Genomic DNA, 21,521 nt, shown 5'->3' on the forward strand with positions numbered 1-21,521 from the left:
AATTAATAGTTAATTTATTCTATATTTTCTTGAAACAAAATGAACACGTGTCTTACCGATAATTTGGCCTGAAGCCTTGTCCATCAAAAGTAGAAAAATAGTGGTTCTATGTATATATGTATAGTTATCTATTCAATAAGTATTCACTACCACAGTCAAGTCCATACTAATTAGTCCAAGAAGGGATTTCATAATTGCTATGAATAGCAATAATATTTTAACTAAAATAGATTGCCGGCATAGTAGTATATATAGTTTGGTTGTAGGATTCACTCCATACATACACATAACATTATTACTCCTAAAATAATAAAAGTTTGTCCGTATGGCATTCCTCTATGCTTTTCTCTCTCTACTAGCTTTGCCTGGTTTTTCACTACGTACAGTTCTACATACATTGTATACATACAGTGTGATTAAGCAAATTGTACCGTTTATGATACTAATATTTAAATCAACTTCATCAATAACACTATGTACATATTTTCAGGTGTACTTTTTATTATAATTACACCTTATACTTTCTACAATTATTTCTAAAATGTCCTCTTTCTGTGGCCACCATGCCCTTCAATCTAGAACTAAAGGCCTGGTAGACCTTGATGACGTAGCTATTGTACATATAAGTCCACTCCTTCTCAACATAGGTCTTCAGGGAATCAACATTGTGGCGGAGGACTTTGCAGGCCGTGCTCTCCACTAAGTCCCATTTTCCACTGCTCAGTGGTGATCAGTCCGGTGATGAAGGGGACAGAAGTTTGAGTACATAAATAAGTTAGGTTTTTTTGCACCAAGCTTGAGTTGTTATAGTCTTATGGCCAAGTGCTGAGTCTTGGAATCAACATTAATCCCCATCGGAGTATTTGACATCCAACCAGAGATTCTCAGTGTCTTTCATCACCTCCTGCTACTCCATTCAATTTCAAAGGTCACGCCGGTAAAAAATGATTGTATGCCAATCTTGTTGGGGTTCCTTCACTTTCTGTCTTCCTTGTGAGGCACTCACCAATCGTAATGAGTCTCCTAACCTTAAAAACGAGCTCAACAGAGCAATTCACAATGTCCGTGATAACCTTTACAGAGTATGGATGCAGAATCGATCTTTTTGTCTCCATTATCATTGTTTGTTGACATACCGCAAACAATAATGATGAAAAATGGTAATTTTCGAATTTTGTAATAATCTAACATTGATTGCATGTAATAATTGCTCTATGGAGCTCTAATAGGCATGATACAAGTTGCTTACGCGCAAATATCATATGTTTTAAAGTAGAACACTTCTTTACAAATTGAATTGACTTTGTGCTTTTGCAAACCATATGTAATTTGTTTACATATACTGATAATGTAGTGCAAATATGACTTAATTAAATGAATTTATATCCTGGTATTTGTAATAAGTAGATAGTTATAGGGTTAACAACGAAATGTTGTTCATTCGTAATTATAATATTGATCAATAATAATTCTAATTATAAATGCAAGGCCACCACAAAGGCTTCATAATAAAATGTATTATTATGAAGCAATGCTGCAATTCGAATCTCTTAGCAGCATAAAAATCTCCAAGTACAATAAGGAAGTTGAAATTATAATAATGATAATAGGCCTCTATGGACATTATTATTATTATTATAACTACACATTACAAGCATACATAACTAGGTAGGTATGTACTATAATGGGCTATCATTTTCACTAATGAGATACTCTTTCTCTACGTATATACCTACATAAGTCTTGTTTCTACTCATGATGGTGAAAAAATAAAACTAAGAACACTTGTAAAATAAGACTTGATATTATTTTTCGTAAAAGAACACAATGAAAAATGAGATGTTTGATCCGTTTTTTCTTTATTTTATATTATGCGATGTGTATGTAAGTAATACAAGTCCTCATGTCTTGATATTAAGGCCAATATCTCCTGTTGCGACGGGGGACTTTTTTCAATGTAATAATAAAATAATTTAAGCACCAATGGGCTCTTGTCAAAGACCATACTTAACTTTTTGAGATTCAACTTTGTTCACAACAGCTCTTAGGATTGTCCTTAAGGTTGTCCCCAATAGCCAAATGATTTTGGATTTGACACATAGTGACCTTACGGACCTTTAGGATCTGCATAATGTCGAACACGGTCTTGTCTACAACGGTAATGTAAGCTCTTTTTTCTTAAAGTGTGATGATCTGTTTAGTTAATGTTCTATATACAAAATAGTATTAGCTGAGAACCTAATCTTTCCTTTCAATTACTTAAACTTTTTAATTAAACTCACTAAACTTGTCAAAAAATACAAAAAAATAACATTCAAAATTGTCTCTATACTTTTTTCCATCCCATTACTCTAGAAACTATCAACTATTGGGATGTACAAATTATGGAATTCTCAAAATGGAAAAGTATTATTGTTTTTTTCACTTCGATTATGAGTTAGATATGAAAAAGTCTCTAGAGAAACTAAATTATTTTATATTACCTAATAAAGTAATATAATATATCTGTAGAGGATAACATTCTACGTCTATTAAGTACATTTATTTATTCTCTTTGCTTAAGTTATGTTATACAAGTATCTTCTACTCTGTTTTATTACTGCTAGATCCAAGAAAATCATAAATCCTCTCTTTTTCATACGCATGTAGAGGTTTTGTAGGCTTCCTTAAAACAAAGTAAGAATGAAACTTCCGAATACTTTTCGCTCAATTAAAAAAGAAACTATTAAGTTGCCTTATGTTACAATTTAATAATGCATTAATTTTCCCAAAGACGACATGGCTGTGCAAAGAATTAGTGTCAGTACATACAAAATTATCTTAATGTATTATTTGTATGTATTTAGAAATCTCTCCTTTCTGTCACAAGTGTCTCAAAATATACCAACATTTGCGTTTGAATGCATGGAAATCGACTTTAATCCCTACTTATGAAATTTATGTATTCTCTAAAAATGAATTGAAGGTTTTCATTTACCTCTATTTATGAAATGTATACATGAATTTTATTTAGGTTATTTAAAATATCTTCTTTTGAATGTCGATACATTTATACGAGTATATAAAATAATATAATCAAAGTCACACAATGTTCTTTATTTCCTCGACAATAGAACTTCATTATAAATATGCTTGTATCTTCAGAACATTTGTAACCATCAAAATAGTAATACGGAATCTACGGAAATCCTTTTCAGTAGTAAAAATAATATTTTATACAGAAATGACCTGCTTTATTGTCCAAGAAACTTTTCTTCTAAGGTCTTATATCACTAGTTCAATATGTTTCACATAAAATTTCAAATATTTTTTTCACCGCAAAAGATTAAAAAAACCAACTAATTTACAAATGTAGGCTCATATGTACATAATTAAACATTCCATTGACTTATTTGATTGTTATTTTAAAGAGATTGTGGAAACACTGTAATTTCGTGGTGATTTTAAAAATCTCACGACTTTTTATTTTTTAAGTTTCATGTTAGAACCTTTGTTGTACAAAAATAGTACTCTTAACGGTCTACATCATCATCAACTCTTCAGGTTTTGTAGAAATAATGCAATGAAATATCATATTTTTGAACATGACCTTATTTCTTATGCAGTGTCTCTTATTTGAAAAAGGGAAAGAGGGAAAACATTATAACATATCGATATATATGAGTATAAAGGCGACGTCAAATGTTTACCCCCATATAATTTTTATATGTGTATACAAATATTTGAAAGTATCAAATGATTATTTTATTTCATCATCACTAAAAATATTTTTAATTGCTAGATTAGAATTTTTTTAATAGTCTTTTGATGATTTTGATTCCATTAGCCCCAAAAACAACTTAATATGACATTATTACATTTACTACGATAAATAGTAACTATACTATGCAAATATGCAAAGTCATACACGCTATAAATAATAATTAATTTTCATTTCTTCATAGGAAAAACACTATATAATTCTAGGGTTTCTTATTTCCCCATAAACCATTTTTTAAATTACTGTATCCCATTAATAAATCATCAATACTCTGATATTGAAGTATTTCTTTTTATATTTTAAGAATAAATAATTCATTTTAAATATATTTCTACCCTCTATTCTCATGTTCACCAATATATTATTACTAACAGTGTACGGGTTTTAGAGCACATGGGTCAAACTATTTTGAATTCCGTAATTGAACCCGCGAGATTAGAAAAAATATTGATTGATGAACTGGTTAATTTTTTTCTTATATTATTATATGTAACTAAATGAAACTGATATTAAGAAATAATGGGATGATCCTGTTGGTATAAGAACCCAAGAAATCCCGGGATCCAAAGTTATAGACCCTACTATGTACACAACAAAATTCTGCAATGCTTTTCTTGTGTTAAAATATACATATAAACGTTTTACTTTGTCACCATAACACAGCCATAGAGTCAACAACATTACACTTTCATAGAATCCCCGTAGGTGGATTGTTGTGATCATTTTGGTAAACAACGATCTGGATATTAGCAATGCTGAGGTCTCAAGGATTATAAGGATCGAAGAAAGAAGAGTTGAGGAGTTTGGAAAGGCTCCGGTGGAGATCAAGGCTCCCCAGAGAGTGATCATAAGGAAGGAAGTGTCCAAGCACACCGTATATTTGTCATCTTAGTTCCTCCAATCAAAATCCGATGAATTAAATATTACTTTGAGTCAAAGACCAAAAGTGGTCTTCACACTACCAAGAAGTCTTTGATCGACTCCTTCGTCCTGGAATGCAGGAATTCAGATTTGGCTCTAGTTTTCAGAGCCTGTACATGGTTCAGTATCCGAATTGGGATCGTGATTGATGCCTACGGGGACTATATAGAGTGAGGTATATTCTCAATGATTGTCTCTACTGCTCAGTTTTTTTTTTTAACAAATCTTAAAAAATAACTATTTTAAAGGAGATGGATCAAAAGCCCCGGATTTTGTTGTTATTATACATTCTACATAGTAAGAAAATGTATGTCTTGCACTCATAGAAAATACTAAGTGAAATATTTACATCGTTAAGCCCTTTGATTTATCATCTATAATATTAATGCCATACTTTTGTGTAGCTTTTCATAGCGCTTTTAGACTCTATGGAAGTGAAATTAACTAGTGTTCTCCCCAAGTTAAATAAGCTGTATGTAATACATTTACTTGAGTAATAAAAAAATAATAAAAAGAATGAGCTAAGAGTATAATAAACGCATGATGTACGTGGTGTAAATTAGGTATATAAAACTGATGACGTCTTTCAAGGCATATAGTCTATTTATATATATATATTTATTCATAATATTTAAATTGGTAATATTATATTTCTATGTGTTTACATACATATATAGAATATATATTTGATGATATCTCCGTTTATTGAAATTGATGAAAAAGAGTTGACTCTTCAAACATTTTTAAATGGTTCCCCCGCCTTCTTCTGTATGTTGATACTCGTTTTCGACATTTTTATGCATAGGTACTTGTATATCATAATCTTATGGAAGCTCGTCTTTTTGCAGTTAGTAATATTGGGAAAGAAATATTGATAGGTTATTGATGATTATAACTAATTACGGGGGCGTAGAAAGTATTTTTATATTAAGGAGGGAGGCAGGTGGATAACATGTTAGGAGCGTTTTGGGCTTGTTAAAAAATAAATCAAAAATCAACATGATAACTCTAAAAATTTGAAAAATGTTTATTAGGAGAGTAGCTTAGCCGTCGTGACGTTTCAATAAATCAGCTACAATCAGCTGTGACGAGGGAGGAAGCGGAGAATGAAAGAAACAAGTAAATGGGCAAGAAGGACTCCGATGTCTATCCTCAATTCTACTCGGAGTTCAACAAGGATTTAACTATTATGACTCCACAACAATCCTAAGTGTTATTCTCCGTCTTTCATGAGAACAAGCAAATGTTTAATCAGTTTTTGAATATAATTGAATGCTGTAGAAAAGGAAGTTCACTCCTTAGGAAAATAATGACAATGTCAACAGGTTAAGCAATGAAAACTCACTTTTCAGTTTGCCAACTAAAAAAAAAAAAAACGGGCGAGCTAAAAAAATACACCCAATTTTTATGAATATACATTCAAATAATGGCGGTGTGCTAAAAAAAAAAAAAAAAAAAATGAACATTGTCACCCTGGCAATTTGAACAATATTTGGGAGGAGAGCAGCTTAGCTGTCAACAGCCGTGAGATAAAGAAATAAACACAAGCCCCACTCCGTATATAGGAAAGATATATACAGTAACTACTCCCATCTCCATCTTCAATTCTACTCTGAGGTCAAGAAGGACTTATGTACAATTCTAAATTCATAACTAATCCTCAGTGTTTCTTTTCGTCTTTCGCACACTTTTGATTACTCGTTATTTATTGTTCTTCCTTGAAAAATAAAAGAATAATGATAACAGCTTTGAAAAATAAATAAAATCATCTGTAGGCTGCAATTACAAAAAGAGCGCCCTCTTCCATTTTCATATTTTTTAACCTTGAAATTATTGTTCTAAATTGTAAGCCAATTAAAATTTTGTATAAAGTCTCAGAAAAAAATAGATAATTTTCTACTATTTTAAAAGTATTTTTTTTCTACAATGAGTTGTTCATAAATTTAGCAATGGGATCTTATTCGCCATCATTGGATTTTTACGTTAATTAAAATCTAACAAAACGTTTCAATTGTATTATCTCATGTTTGCAAATTAATCGTATATTTGCAACAGATTTAGAATAGTTGATAATGAAAGGATAACTTTTTTTACTTTAACAGTAAATATGAAAAGATCAGAATCATTTTAAAATAACACCCATTTTTAATAAGAGTAGATACTTGAATTCCATAGAGCATTTCCTTTTGAAAACTACTACTAAAAAATTAATATTTAAATTTAAAAAAAAGTATTTTTCGGATTTTGCTTCTTAGAAAATTCCAAAAAACCAAGCATAATTATAACAAACTATTTTTTGGGGACAAAATATATTCAGGCACACACTTTAAGTATCAGTGGGGCCACTGAATTGCAAATATTATTTTACCAATATTTTCTACTCAAATGTTGATACAAATTATGCATAGCAAATGTTTCTCTACACGTAATCTCATCGATTTGCCAATATTCATTACATCATAACGACGGATCCATTCAACAAACAGTTGTATTGTACAATATAAGATCCTCCTCGATCATTAGAACCACTCCTCTATATATATGAGGATATCGAAGCATCTAACCTTAACACCATGATGATTCTAACTTTTGACCCTCAATCAAAAACCAATCATGAGTTTTTAATTTATGCAGTGATTGTTTGAAATATTCTCGTAGTTACTTATCATAATAATCATGGAACAAAATAATTTATTTATCGCAGTATCCAGTCAATTGACATGGGAATATATTAATCATCAAATACAAACCCAATTAGTTCACAGTGAGATTTCAACCACATGCTATCAAATCGATGCATATCCATAACGGGAAAAAAGTATTATTATTTTTCTTTCTGTAGATTCATGATTCCTCAATGGATGTGTACATACTATGCAATACATCATGCCTAAGCCTTTGACTTCTAAACATTCAATCATTGGGATCACAATTTAATTAAATAATTATGTATGGATAATAGTAGATGAAATATTTCATCACCCTAATGAGCAATTCCACTACTAATACTCCTATTAAAAAACAAAAACCCAAAAACCTATTTTACGCATGAGTAAGACCTCATCTTAAATTGAAGTTTCACATGGGATGACGTGTATGATTACTTAATATGACCTTTGCTCTAAAAAGTCATGCAAATTATTATTATATACATATATAAGTACAAAGGAAGGCTCACTAACGGTACACAGGTTAATCAAAATCATAACCAGAGGTGTATAAAATATGTCATAGAAAGCGGGAGTGGTTTTTTATAGATAGCAGGGTTTTATATTAAACAAATCTGTTATCCTTATCATTTAATTCTTGAAGAAATAAAATCTAAGTATAATGTAATAAGTAGTGTATGTGCTATAAATAGACAGAGAGTAACAATAAGTGTTTGCTCTGAAGTTAAATGTGTAAACCCTTGTGGAACTCGGCGAAAAATTGAGGGTGAAATCGGACTAATTCTTGTTACATACGGAGTAGGATTTTTGTTTATTCCTTCATCTTACGGCAGCTTGAAGTTGATTTAATAAAACATCATCAGAGCTAAACTTATCTTCTCCCATACATTCTTCAAATTGTCACGATTACAATTTTTGGTTTGGTTTGGTTTTACATAGCGCCAGGACATGGAGTGTTCTTAGGCGCAATTCACTTCTTCTTTGTTGGAGAAGAACAGTTAAAAACTGAAAATGTGAGCTCCTTCCAAAAATTAAAAGAGGGTACAATTAGTCTCAACGAGACCTGTCAACAAAGTCTAAATATAATGCAGTCCCCTCATATCCAAAATGGTGGCTATTTTATACATTACTGGTCATCACTGAAGGATCTTCTTAAATGTACATTGTACATAATAACAGGGCATTCAGGGGCGTCCACAAGGGGTTGGCAGGAGGGAATGATCCCCCCCCCCCAAAAAAAAAAAAATAATAATGTTAAAGGATTTTCTTTTGTTAAGGAGAAAAATAGGTAAAAAAGGTCATACGGTCAAATTATGCAGCAGAGCAAAAAATTAAAAAAAACGATTTTTTTTCTTCAAAAATTGGAGACAACGACAGCAGAAAGTTCAAATTATTAGTGAAACCATTTAACAATAAAGAAATAGCTTCACTAAATGAAACTTTATTGGTGGAATAGGAAGGGAGATACTAGGAGTCAATCCGAGGACTGAGGATGAGGACGAGGGAGATCACATCTCACCATGTAAAATACAACGACTCTTTCTGCAATGAAATCTCCTCTGGCGACGTCCCTCATTCTATGGATCGACTCCAAGGCCCTCTTTTCTTTCCCCCTCCCCCACTGTATACTCCATAAGAGAGGAACTTCTCCACTCATCCGCATAATGAGACCTTCCATCTACTTTCATGATACTCCCAAGTGCTAATTATCCAAAAATCGTGGAAAAGGGCTAATACTCTAATGACAATAATATATTCTTCACTTTGCAAAGTTATTTCCTTATTATTTAAAGGTTGTAATAATTGAATTTCAATTTTCCCCTGTCCCTGTCTCCCATTTTGAGAAAGAAAGAGAAAGTATCACATGTGGCCAAACTTACTCAGAAATTCACAAGTTATTAAGGGATTTTCATTTAGTTAACTACATGCATTATAAGATTATATACTTAGCGAATCGGTAGTTTATAAAGTAAGCATTATATATATATGTACAGGTAGATGCTGGGTACTTGAATATTTATGTATACATTGTATATATATATATTTATATCATCATCCATGTAACATATATCCCAGGTATAATATCGTTCTAAAAATAGATATTTGAACATCAATTCGACAAGAAGGGTAAAACCTAACTCCATCTGCTTTCCTTCGATAAATATATTAAAATATATACAATGGTAAATACCTATACGCATATTATAATATCTACAATATTTGAAGTTTATACATTTATTCAAAAAACAAACAAAAAACTATTTTATTCCTTTTTACAACTAAACTTTACTCCCTAGTACAGTGGTCGGGGTAATTTACCCCAAAATAAGGATTTTTTTAATCTCTATTAGAAAATTATTATTATTTTTTTTTTCAAAAAATTTAATATTTGAAATTTTATTTAATTTTTGAATTTTTTTTTTTCAAAAAAATTTATTTATTTGTATACAACTGTGGATTTTTGAACTTTTTTTCCAAAAAGTTTAATATTTTTGTGACAAGCTGTGGATTCTTGGGTTTTTTTTTCCAAAAAGTTTAATATTTGAATTTTTTTCTAAAGTTTTGAGGAAGTTTTTGAGAATAGCTAGATTTTTTGATTTTTTTTTTCCAAAAAATTTAATATTTTTGTGAAAAGCTGTGAATTTTTAAAGAATTTTCCCGTAAAATTTATTTTTAGATTCAATTTTCAAAAAAATTCCAAAAACTAAGCCCCCAATATATAAGCCTGCGGAAACCCCTCCACTAGGGGTAATTAATTTTTCACTAAGTTCTTTCGGGTTAATGGTAAAAAAAGTTACCGGACCCCTGCCCTAGTATATACAGTTGATCAAAAGTCATGATAACTAATTTTATTGGTACTATACTTTACGTAAAAATAGTTTATTACCAATAAAAATAGTTATTGGCCAAATAGGCAGCAGGTTCCTTCCTGAAGCGAGATGGAAAAGGTTTCGTGAGTAAATAAGGAAATGAATGGACTTGCGAGTTTTTAAAAGCATTGAATCCTCCCACTGCAATTACCTACTATATAGTAGACTCCTCAAACCAACATTTAAGGATTTGCAACAATGTACATAGTTGTAACTATTGGTCTACACCTATCTACCTATGCAAAGTATCTCTTTTGACGCAGAATCAAGGTTAATACATGCATGAAGATATATATGTACATATAAGTACCTTTGTAAGTGTTCTATAAGGAACTATTTTTAATGCATGCTGCAGTTTTAATTATATTATCATTGTTACATAGTTTTATTTATGAGTGGGCTGTGTGTCTGTGTACGATATTTGTATGTAGAGTAGGCATCTTTGTACGGTTATTTGAACCATGTTGGTCGTCAATCGTCTTCCATGAGTGCGTCCCTCATAACTCCCTCTTCAGTAACAACCATGTTAGTTATTGAGTAAAACTAAGAACTAAGTAAAAAATGATCAAAGAATTGGATCTTCTCAAACACTAACAAACCTAATCCCTTATGTTTTATTTAGAATAACGGCTGATGTCATTTACACATGCATGTATTGAGCCTTTTTGTGTATCTTAATAAAATCAAACCATGACTCGGATTCTTTATTGTTTGTGCCTCTTCCTAGTCCTTTTCTAAACGAATAGCAATTGATCTCCCCCTTATTCAAGATCCCTTAAGATGCATGATTATACAATATTTGGAAATGGAAAGTTAAGACCACATAATTCTACACAGAACGAAGGGATATATCTAATACTGACATAAGAAACCATTTATCTAGAAAGTGATGAAGGAATTGTAGTGACGATTAATTACACTGCCAGTGAAAGACAACTCGGAAAATAAGTAACATTTCTTTTGTAAGTTATAAAATATCAAATACATATATTATAGATGGAAATTGAATTTAAGGCTTTAGATATTATACTTTATGAAGGAACCATTTTTATCGAAATATAAATGTGTGTATTTCTCTAAACATAAGTAGGTACGTTTCTCATATTTTAAAGCTTTCAAGGTGAAATACACATGCACTGAAAATTCAGTACAAATGACTAAAAACATTGAGATAAGTAAGTCCTAGTCATTGTGATTCGAAAGAGTGATCTGTGACAATTTCTTTGGTTGCACATAAAACGAGGGAAAAACAGTATCAAATGGATGATTATGACGTTAAATGAATACATATTAGAGAAATAGATTTCAATGTGCTCAATAAAGACTCAAAATAAATAATGAGCACTAATTTAATTACGACATCCTTTTTTAAGGAGATTAAGAAAGAAGTCGCATTAAAACTTTAAGCAAGAAATAATTGTGCGACTAGAAATCTCTCAAAATATAGAGCGTTTTCATGTGACGTCACAATTTTGATACTGACCATATCGATGAAAGCCTCTTTTTATTACTCAATGGCCTTGTTTTATTTTATATCGATATCACCCTATAATGTATTAATATATGTTATTGCATTGTTATATAATTTTATTTCCATGTTGTAGACCATTGGTTCTCAAATGGTAGAAGCACTCCAGGGTTACTTGGGTTACATAAATATACGATAAAAGTCGTATATCACTAAAAAAAAAGGTTGAGAATCCCTTTTCTAGACAATAAATTAACAATTACGATGGAAAACATGAATTATTTTTTTGAATTATCCTACTTATTTCGTTCCTAATCGATTAAAAAAATGACATAATTGTTCAAATCAAGCGATTTTGAAGGATTTTCAGTAGATAGTACTTTGATTACATTCAAATACCAGTGTTTATCAGTGGCATCAAGTACTAATATTCAATGCAGTTACAAAGTCTTTTTTGATTTATAAAGCCGTTTGATGGAGTTTCAAAAAGATTAGTTCATTTTATGAAGTAAAAATATCAAACTTGCAGCCCCTAAGATATCGTTTTCTTCAATTCTGAAAACTCTCTATTCATATCAAATGTTTTGTAATACAATTATCATTGAAGAGCAAGGAACAAATGATGTGAATAATACTCTAATATAATGCAATAGGAACCATCAAATCAATGCATTACCATATCCTTTTCCTATGAGGAGGGATAGCTTGATACACAAGTGCCTTATTTTCGAAACATGCATGATTTGTAATGGTAATCCTCATATGCTTGAAACCAAATGAAAGAGAAAAGCCATAAATTAATGTAAATTGAATTGGAATATCTAACTACGTTCTTTCAGCTGTTCAGTATAACTTCTTCAAAGATGCAAGATAACTGAAGTAGAAATTAGGATTGATTTGGCTAGAACGTAGAATGACTTAACTATTATAAATTCTACCTACCATTTCTTATTTTCTTCGTGTTAAATTGTCAAAAAATCCTTGCTTTAAGTGAAGCAAATAAAAAGATAGATGTGACCGTAGGACTGATGAACCGACTATGCGGTATATATTGAAAAGGGCCACAGGGGGAACTGATTAGGCAATCAGACGTGCGATTGATCCAACACTAAATTATGTACATATATATTCAGGGGCGTCCGCAGGATTATATTTGGGGCGGGGCATTAGTTTTTGGATTTTCTTTTGGAAAAATATCCAAAAATAATGTGTTTTTTTTTTAAAATAATTTCAAAAATCTATAGCTATTTACAAAAAAAATTAAAAATTAAATTTCAAATTTCAAATTTTTTTGGAAAAATATCAAAAATCCATAACTATTAACAAAAAAAATCAAATCCTAAATTTATGTTGAAAAATTTCTAAAATCCATAGCTTTTTTGGGGAAAAAATTGAAAATTATTATTTATTTTCAAATATTACGTTTTCTAGTAAAAAACAAGAATTCCTTAATTGGTAGGGGCTACATCCCCTTTAGCCCACCATCTGTGAATGATCTTGGTGTGCAAACTCCTGAATGACAGAGAGTAACGCTGAAAATTTGTTAGGGAGTTATATATCCATCTTGGACCCTGAATAGTATGAAATAATTCAACGTTCCTCGGATGACATACATATTAATGGTCTAAATTTTGAGTATTTTAAGCAAAATGAATAATTGACAAGTATTATGTAGCCCATAATCAAGCTGAAATGGCCAAAGTTATAAAATTTGCAAATACATCATAAACGTGTAATTTTATACATCAAAATTAAATGAGATTATAAATTAATTACTCGTAATTAAAATGACGGATGATTGAATTAAATAATTAATAATGAGATGCAGAATTGGCAACTTGTACATTTTGCATATATATGTATAAATTATATCCTATACAGAGGTCCAACTTGTATCCAACATATAAATATAAATCGCGTGTAGGTGTTATCCCAATAAACTGCCAATTGTCTTAGTATTTTTATATGTTGTCAATTTGTTTTCTAATGTCTCTTATTGCTTCCTAAACGTTGGTGAATTGAATTCAAATGAAATATTACAAAGCTATGACGGGCTATTAATTAAATAATAGTCGAACAATTCTCCCCAAATAAAGTTATTGGTCAACTATTATATAATTGCGACCACTATAGTTATTTTTCTATTTGGAGAAATGATTTTGAGATACAATCAATTTCTTATTGAACAGAATGATACTTTCTAATCTCAGAGCGCGTCTAAGAGAGCCTATCCTATCAAAGAGCTGCCCTATAGATAAGAATAAATGAGTATAAGTTAATCATAGAAATTTAAAAGTTAAGAGGAGAAAAATAGTTCCTAATATAATGAAGCTCTTCTATTTTTAAGGACTACAACAAGGCCGTGGATATCCAGTGGAGTCTCATTATCAAACGATTTAATCTATCACAACATTGAAGCATGGTTAAATAACAATTGAAACCCATTGCAATTTGTGCAGTGTATATACACCATATTTATTAAACCAAAGTCTAGGAGCTAATAACAATAAATAAGGAGGCCTTTGGGCTACAAAAAAACAATGATTATAGTATATAGATTTTGAATATAGTGATTATGGTAGGGATAAGATTTTGAGGTGTTTCCACAAGGCTATTATTAGAACTAGGTAGATAAGAAACAAGAATGGGGCAAGGTTAAATGATGTTTACGTGAGCTCATTACCGCTATGTGGATAGGAGCTATTTAAATAAGAGTGTCAAAGAGAGATGGATGCAAAAAGAAAAGAGGAGTGAGAATAAATGTACGTTTCATTAAAAATACTTGGGGATTTTGAATGTCATCATTGGCTTGTTGGTCACGCTTTGCAAGATACACACTAAACAATGCGCTCATGTCGTGATTTGTCTGTTTTAAAAATGTACGACTTTTGTGTATGTATAAAGGATGTTAAAGAACTAATTTCAAAACCTTCTCATTAATGACTCCTTAGCCCTGATACGACACCCCTAAATCTGAGAAACTTTCCTTCATTCTTCACCCAAAGAAATAATACACACATAGGTACTATTGTAATATCTTCAACACTAATTGTTATGTCTGTGATGTTTTTTATAATACCATGAAAGAGAGAAAATATATATGTATTTTATGGGTTTGATGTTTCGACCTTTGTGAATCCTTCCTCACGATTTTCTCATATGAAAGGGGGGCCTAAGAGCTAATTTCTATTTTATATCTTCAAAACCAAGTAGGCACTTATAAGTTATAGGTTTGAGACCAAATCAGACTCTTTATCATAGCTCTAATTAAATTATTACAAAATCTCAGCGAATGAAGTAAAAATTTCAAAAGAATTACTTCATCCAGAAAAAAATAGAAAACGTAAATCAATCAATCAAAGTAATTGCAATTTAAATCACGTTCATTAGAGTTTTTCCACTTACAAAGCTCAAGAAGAACAATAATTATCATCTTCAAATATAAAGTTAGTATTAAATATATTTATGTAACTCTAAGCACTTCATTGCTTTGGCATTGACGGTAATCGATGCACCAAAATGATATCAACAGGGAATGATTATATCTATATTTTCTGTTGATTTAACTTTCAGGTTATTAATTCTTAGTTATTTGATTACCTACTTATCTTTCTTAAGTAATTTTTTTCTGCTAAAATTCATATTTAAATTTTGCAATCCTCAAATACACATTAAAATGAATACTATTAATGTTTTTATCTTTTTAATCTAAAAAAACGTATTCATAAGTGGCGTTTAATTTACCCGACGTACAGACAAGGGACTTTGGGTTAATTGAGAGGAAGAGTTGAGAGCTGTATTTTTGTTTGTTGGTATTTAAAGGAACATTTGAATGTGATTTCTTTGGTCTTTGTCACAACAACGGCACCACGATCTTCAAAAAATGCCTAAAGTTAATTCTCTCTAAGACGTATAGGACTTTTATAATTAAAAAATCTGTCAAAATTTAAATATTGAAGTGACTTGGAGATCTAGATATTTTATCAGGTGTTAAACACGCTGAAAAGTTGGAAAAATACTACTCTATAGACTAAAATCAATCTCAAGAACCGTTTACGACTACCATTTACATACTCTGAAGAATGTCTAAGCTATAGGACGACTTTCAGACAACTAAAATTTGATTTAAAAAAATACATTGTAATTGCATACATGAATCTTTGTACGTTCAAAAATCTCTAGTAATCCTTTCAGCCATCACTCATTCCTAATCCTTGAAAGTAAAAAAAAAAATCATACTTTTTAAAAATAAGTGCATGTCTCAAAGGATAGATTCTCCGAAAAGGGAAGGGGCAAATGTATAAATAAATGCATGATTTCATCACTTACCAACTATAGCAGGATTAATTGAGTCGCTTGATGCTGATCTCTTGAAATCCTTGAGGCTGTTCTTCATTTCATCACTCCCTCCTCCGTCTTTCTCTCTATTATCACTCGTATTCCCAAATAACTCGTTCAAAATTTCGTCTGCTAATGACTTTGCTGACTCATTTGATGAAGAGGTGGATTGTTCTTTAGGACTAATTTCTACACTGTGGCTCTGATTGAGCTCATCCTTTTCAACCACAATAGGCGATGGACTCTTTTTTCCATAGATTTCCGTAAGGATTTCATCAGCCAAATTCTGAGATGAGAGTATCAGTTGAGGATCAAATCCAGATAATTCATCAGAGATCTGCTCTTCCTTTTCTTCTTCTGTCTCTTCTCTCTCTTCGCCATCAGCTGGATCAATGAGATCAATAAGTAAGGATTCTCTGTCTTCCATAAACCTAACTTTTCTACTTAAATCTATCTCAGGACAATCTCCCCCTGGAATAGAAGACTCATTTTGTTCTTCTCTCGTCCTTTCTTCCCCCTTTTCATTCTCTCCTCCATCTTCTCCTAAGAATTCTTGGTTCGATGGTCTCTTCAATATGGACTTAACCTTAACAACAGGGGTAGAGCTAATGATTTCCAGATTCTCCATCTCAAGATCCTCCTCGTTTTCCTCTAAAATGATATCATCAATTTGTATTTTTCGAGAAAAACGTGAATTGTTTCCGTGACCTGAAGATGAGGGAGAGTATTTCTTTTGCAACTTTTTTAGACGTTGCTCAGCTACAGCCTTTAATTTTTCAATGTCTGGACTATTCATCAAGTCTTCTTCATCTGTTGCCTCCTTCTTTATTTCTTTTTCTAAGGGCTCAGAATTAAATTTCACTTCCCCATTGTTGATTTTATTATTATTAATAATATTGTTGTTGTTGTTGTTAGTACTCTGATCCTTGAAGGAGTTGGATTTATCATCAATGATCTGCACTCGTGAAATCTGAACAGTCTTATTGTTATTACTGTTTTTTATGGTTACTAAATTGTACATATTTTGATCCTCCCTTTTGGCCTCTGGGACAGTGGGACTGACTACAGGGATACTCCCATTAACTGACTTTCCATTCACTACTCTTGATGTGTTAACGTCGACTCCATTCACCATGGGTTGTTGATTTGATGTAGAAGCTGTAGATGGTGACGCAGGAGAGACGGATCTTTTAAAAGTGGAACCATCCGAGGATTCCCAATAATTTTGCCATTCTTCAGAATAGTAGTTTTCATTTGGGCGAGAGGAAGAGCTTCGTCGAACATAGTCATAGGGGTCTCTATAAATCATCAAATTCCTTGGAATAGGTGTGCGACTTGAGGACTGTCTTTGAATTCTTACACTTCCTGGAGGCACGTAGGCTTGTTGGGGCGTTGTTGGTGTTGAAGGAGGACCATGTTGAGCGATTTCATCAAATGCAATTCTCTTACAATGACATCGTTTGCATCGGCCAGTCTTTGAGCGACGACTACTTGTGCCGTAGATGTAATCAGGGCAAGAACAAAACTCTTGTCGTTCTTGCCAGCCGGAAGATGGGTGATTTGGATGTTGGTAGTAGTAGTAGTAACCCGGAGACTTTTGAGATTGATGAGGAGGTATTCGATTATAGGCAGGAGAGACACGAGGGACATGATAGTAGGGTTGGTAAACCCAGGAGGGATGATGGACTTGTTGTACATTAGAGGACTTCTCAGAACTTTTTCCCCCAGGAGAGAGTTTATCAAGAGTTTTACCAAGTTTTTCTGCAAAACTCTTTTTTACTTTCTCTGGTGGAGGGGAGGTTATGAGTTGATACTGGGAATACGCACCCGTCCTTGAATTTCCCTGTGACTGTGATCGAAGTACAAGTCCTGCACCATCCTGTAAGCAAAAAAAAAAAATATATATATATATAAATAAACTTATGAATGAAATAAGTACAATATTTAATGAAGAAAAATTAATTTTATCTATATTTTTGGTGAATATGATTATTTTTACTAGATAAAAAAAAACATGCATAGAACATGCTCAGTGGAGAAAATGTATTGTTATTTTCTACATACTTTTATGGCTAAGAGATGGGGCTAAGACAATGTCTGAGAACCGGTTATTTTTACATATATAAGTAAATGAGCCAAAAGAAACATAAAAGTCTTATTCAACGGTGTTTTTGTCATTAAAAAAAGTACTTCCTTTCATTTATTATTACACAATAAAGTTTATTATAGGTCGATTGGCAAAAAAAAAAAAAAAAAGATTTCGACACTGCGCATAAAAAAGTACATTGATGGTACATAATATACACTTGCAAGAAAAAATTGGAGAAAAAACGGAATTTCACTTATTTTTCGAACTCCCTATGATTTTATCCTCAGGTAATTAGGCTATTAAAATGAAAATAAATTAAGGTTCAATATGGTCTCTATACACATCTTTTTGTAAAAAAATATCCTTGTTTAAATTTTAGCTTCATCAAACAATCCTCCCTTTGCCTATATAACTGCTTTACAGACTATTGGTATTCTTACCATTAGTTTTTCAAGATAGGCGGTTGTAATATCATTCTAAGCATTCTTCAAAATGTTTCACAACTTGTTTTTCAACAATACAACGACCCAAGACATATATCCAAGCTCTGCAAAAACTTCTTGGAAAAGAAAAGAAGCCTCTCACTTCTTATTTATTATGCAATGGTCAGCTCAATCTCCTGATTTGAGTCCAATAGAGCTACTGTGGGAACATCTTGACAGAAAAGTTTGTTAAAAGTACCCCACAAGTAAGAATGAGTTTTGAAACATTTTGAAGACTGTTTGGAATGATATCACACCTGACTGACTATCTTGAAAAACTAACAGGAAGAATGCGAAAAGTCTGTAAATCAGTTATAGTGGCAAAATGAGTATTTTTTGATGAATCCAAAATTTAAACCCGATGATAAAGGCATAGGTAGTAAGTGTCATATTCAGTGTATATTATATACATGATGGTTCTACATATATTGCAGCCAATAACTGTTTTGAGAACATCCGTTCATTCCATTCATAGAGGAAACTCATTGCAACTAAAAAGGAATTATTTTTTTCTTGTACAAATTATGTAAATGATTATGATTAAAGAAATGTTCTTGAACTGATATTGTATTGAACTTTGATCCCTTTCTCTCTCTTATTTTCACATTCTCAAATATCAAGGACAATCCTCCTTACTCAATGTTCTCTAAATACATCAAAAATCATACATTTATGTGCATATTTTCTATTATACAAAATAATGGCTAACCTCTGAAAGAGCAAGACAGTGCCTTCAAAGTTTTTTTTAACACTACTCAATTTTCTATTCCTTTCCCTCTTTTAAAAAAGTCCTAACTGTTGGTAACACATAACTGTACCATCAACAATCAACTCCTGATAACAAAAAGATGGATTGAGACTACTTAGTACATATTTATAACTTATAATCCTTAGAAGACACCATATCTCATGATGACATAAATATAATGCACTCACCATCATCTTTATCTTAAAAAATGAATGATCTATCAATAATTATTATAACACATTAAAAAAACTTTTTAGGTATTTGATGATTTGAGTAAAGGAAACCTCTCTTCAAAAATAACCTTTCAAATAAAGTTAGTATCACATATTCCTTATTATTACATTCGAAATGAATAATAATAGTTAAAAACACCTTCCAAGTATTGGATCCTCTCCAAAAAACATATTTTGATTTATCAAAAATGAAAAAAATATATGTATTTTTTATTTAAATTAACAAATAAAATTTTCCTCATATTAAAATTAAATTCTAATATTTTTTTTCTTATTATTAAATTGACTTAATTATAATCAAATATTTATATATATCCACGAGTGTAGGCATAAGAGCGGGCTCACAAATATACAGAACATAGTCAAATCCGGATATAATGAAAATACACTTATACTCAACGTTTTCTCAGATATCAGTTTTCTACTAAAATAAAATACATTGGATGGAAGAAACATGTCCGTATGGAGTCAAATTTTTCTTTCCTTTTTTGATATCAACTTAATAGGAATTTTTGAGTCTGATGGAAGTAATTAGAATCAAGAATTCCCGAGAGGATTTTTTCTTTTTATAAGTACCATTTTTTAGATTTTTTCAATCAATACAGATACATTTATGAGTTACCCCTCCCCCCTTCAAAAAAAAAAAAAATCCTAAAAATAAAACATAAAAATAAGCACAAAAAAAAAAAACTGCATATATGAAGTAAATATTAGATTTTAAAATTAAAAACTTGGTTGTATGAGATTATATACATAAATATCGTAAACAAGTGAGAAGAATTTATCTTATCAGCTAATAAGAATCGAGATCACTACTCTATTTTGCGTGGAATCCTCAGCAACAGATATACGATACTTTATTTAGATTGACTATCTACAATATCAAGAAGGTCATTTATGATGGTATTGCCATATACACGAGCTTCAACCTGAATGTGCACTGGTACACACAACAGAGGTAACAAAGTCCTTTAGGGAGACCAACATTCCATTCAGACCCAAAACAATGCGACCACCATACTTGGTAGATACCAAGCCGTCCGACGTTTCCTTCCTGTCGCATTTCGAGGGAAAGGCTTACCGGACAAGGGAAACTAATGTCGAAAATCTGAGGACTTCCCTTGATGAATATTGAAACTCAATGACCCCCAATCATATTATTACCACGTCCTGTGAGAGCTTCCAGCGGCGCATCAAGGCCATTATCAAAGTCGATGGAGGTTAGATAGAAGATTAGAAATGTCTGCAAATACTTCGAAAATGGGTATCTATACTTAAAATTTGGAGTTTATTAAGGCTATAATGAGGGTCTTTATTTGTACTTTGGCAAAGGGAAAAATCCTGGTTTAACGAAAAGTTAACAAACTTGCTATAATTGCAAAAGGATACATGCATGTCTTGAAACGATTAGAGCCTATGGGCCCTTCTTTTTTTCATGATGTGTGTACCTAATGCAGTGTACAGTTATGTAATTTTGCAAGTACGAGAATGTAATTCCAAAGAGGTTATGAACCTTTATAAAAAAAAAAACACTTTGAGATTACCTTTTGCATTTCATTTTTTCATTTGATTAAATGATATTTTGTCAAAAATAAAAAGAAATTTAATGGAATGTATTAATCCGTTGCTTTTCATATCTGAATCATACGTCCATAGAGATTATATTGTGTGGTACATATCTGTATATCTATGTATAACGGAGGTCTAGACCTGTCAACAACAAGAAAGAAAGATAGCCCACCCAGTGTTTATGGCTCTTCACAAAACAACCCATGATAAAGATGAACCTTTTTCATTCATCATCACTAGATTTTTTTAAACTTCATAATATGATGGATTCATTTTTTTCTCGTAGATCTATGGCCGTTACGCATCCAAAAGATTAGCCAAAAATAATCACCTTTATAAGCTACAACAATAATGAAAAATGGACGTACCCAAAA

At 31.4% G+C, this 21,521-nt stretch overlaps 1 protein-coding gene across 1 annotated transcript in view; it reads right to left on the minus strand.

Annotated features, from left to right (window-relative positions):
• The window catches only part of RhoGEF64C (Rho guanine nucleotide exchange factor at 64C), a 130,851-nt gene that overhangs the window by 9,181 nt on the left and 100,149 nt on the right, over positions 1–21,521 (minus strand). The window contains exon 3 of the mRNA XM_040717246.2: positions 16,018–17,905. Within this exon, the coding sequence (XP_040573180.1) occupies positions 16,018–17,905 (1,888 nt within the window). The remainder of the gene's footprint in view (positions 1–16,017; positions 17,906–21,521) is intronic.

This window comes from Lepeophtheirus salmonis, chromosome 7 (assembly GCF_016086655.4).
Source record: "Lepeophtheirus salmonis chromosome 7, UVic_Lsal_1.4, whole genome shotgun sequence".
NCBI classification, from domain to species: Eukaryota; Metazoa; Arthropoda; class Copepoda; order Siphonostomatoida; family Caligidae; genus Lepeophtheirus; species Lepeophtheirus salmonis.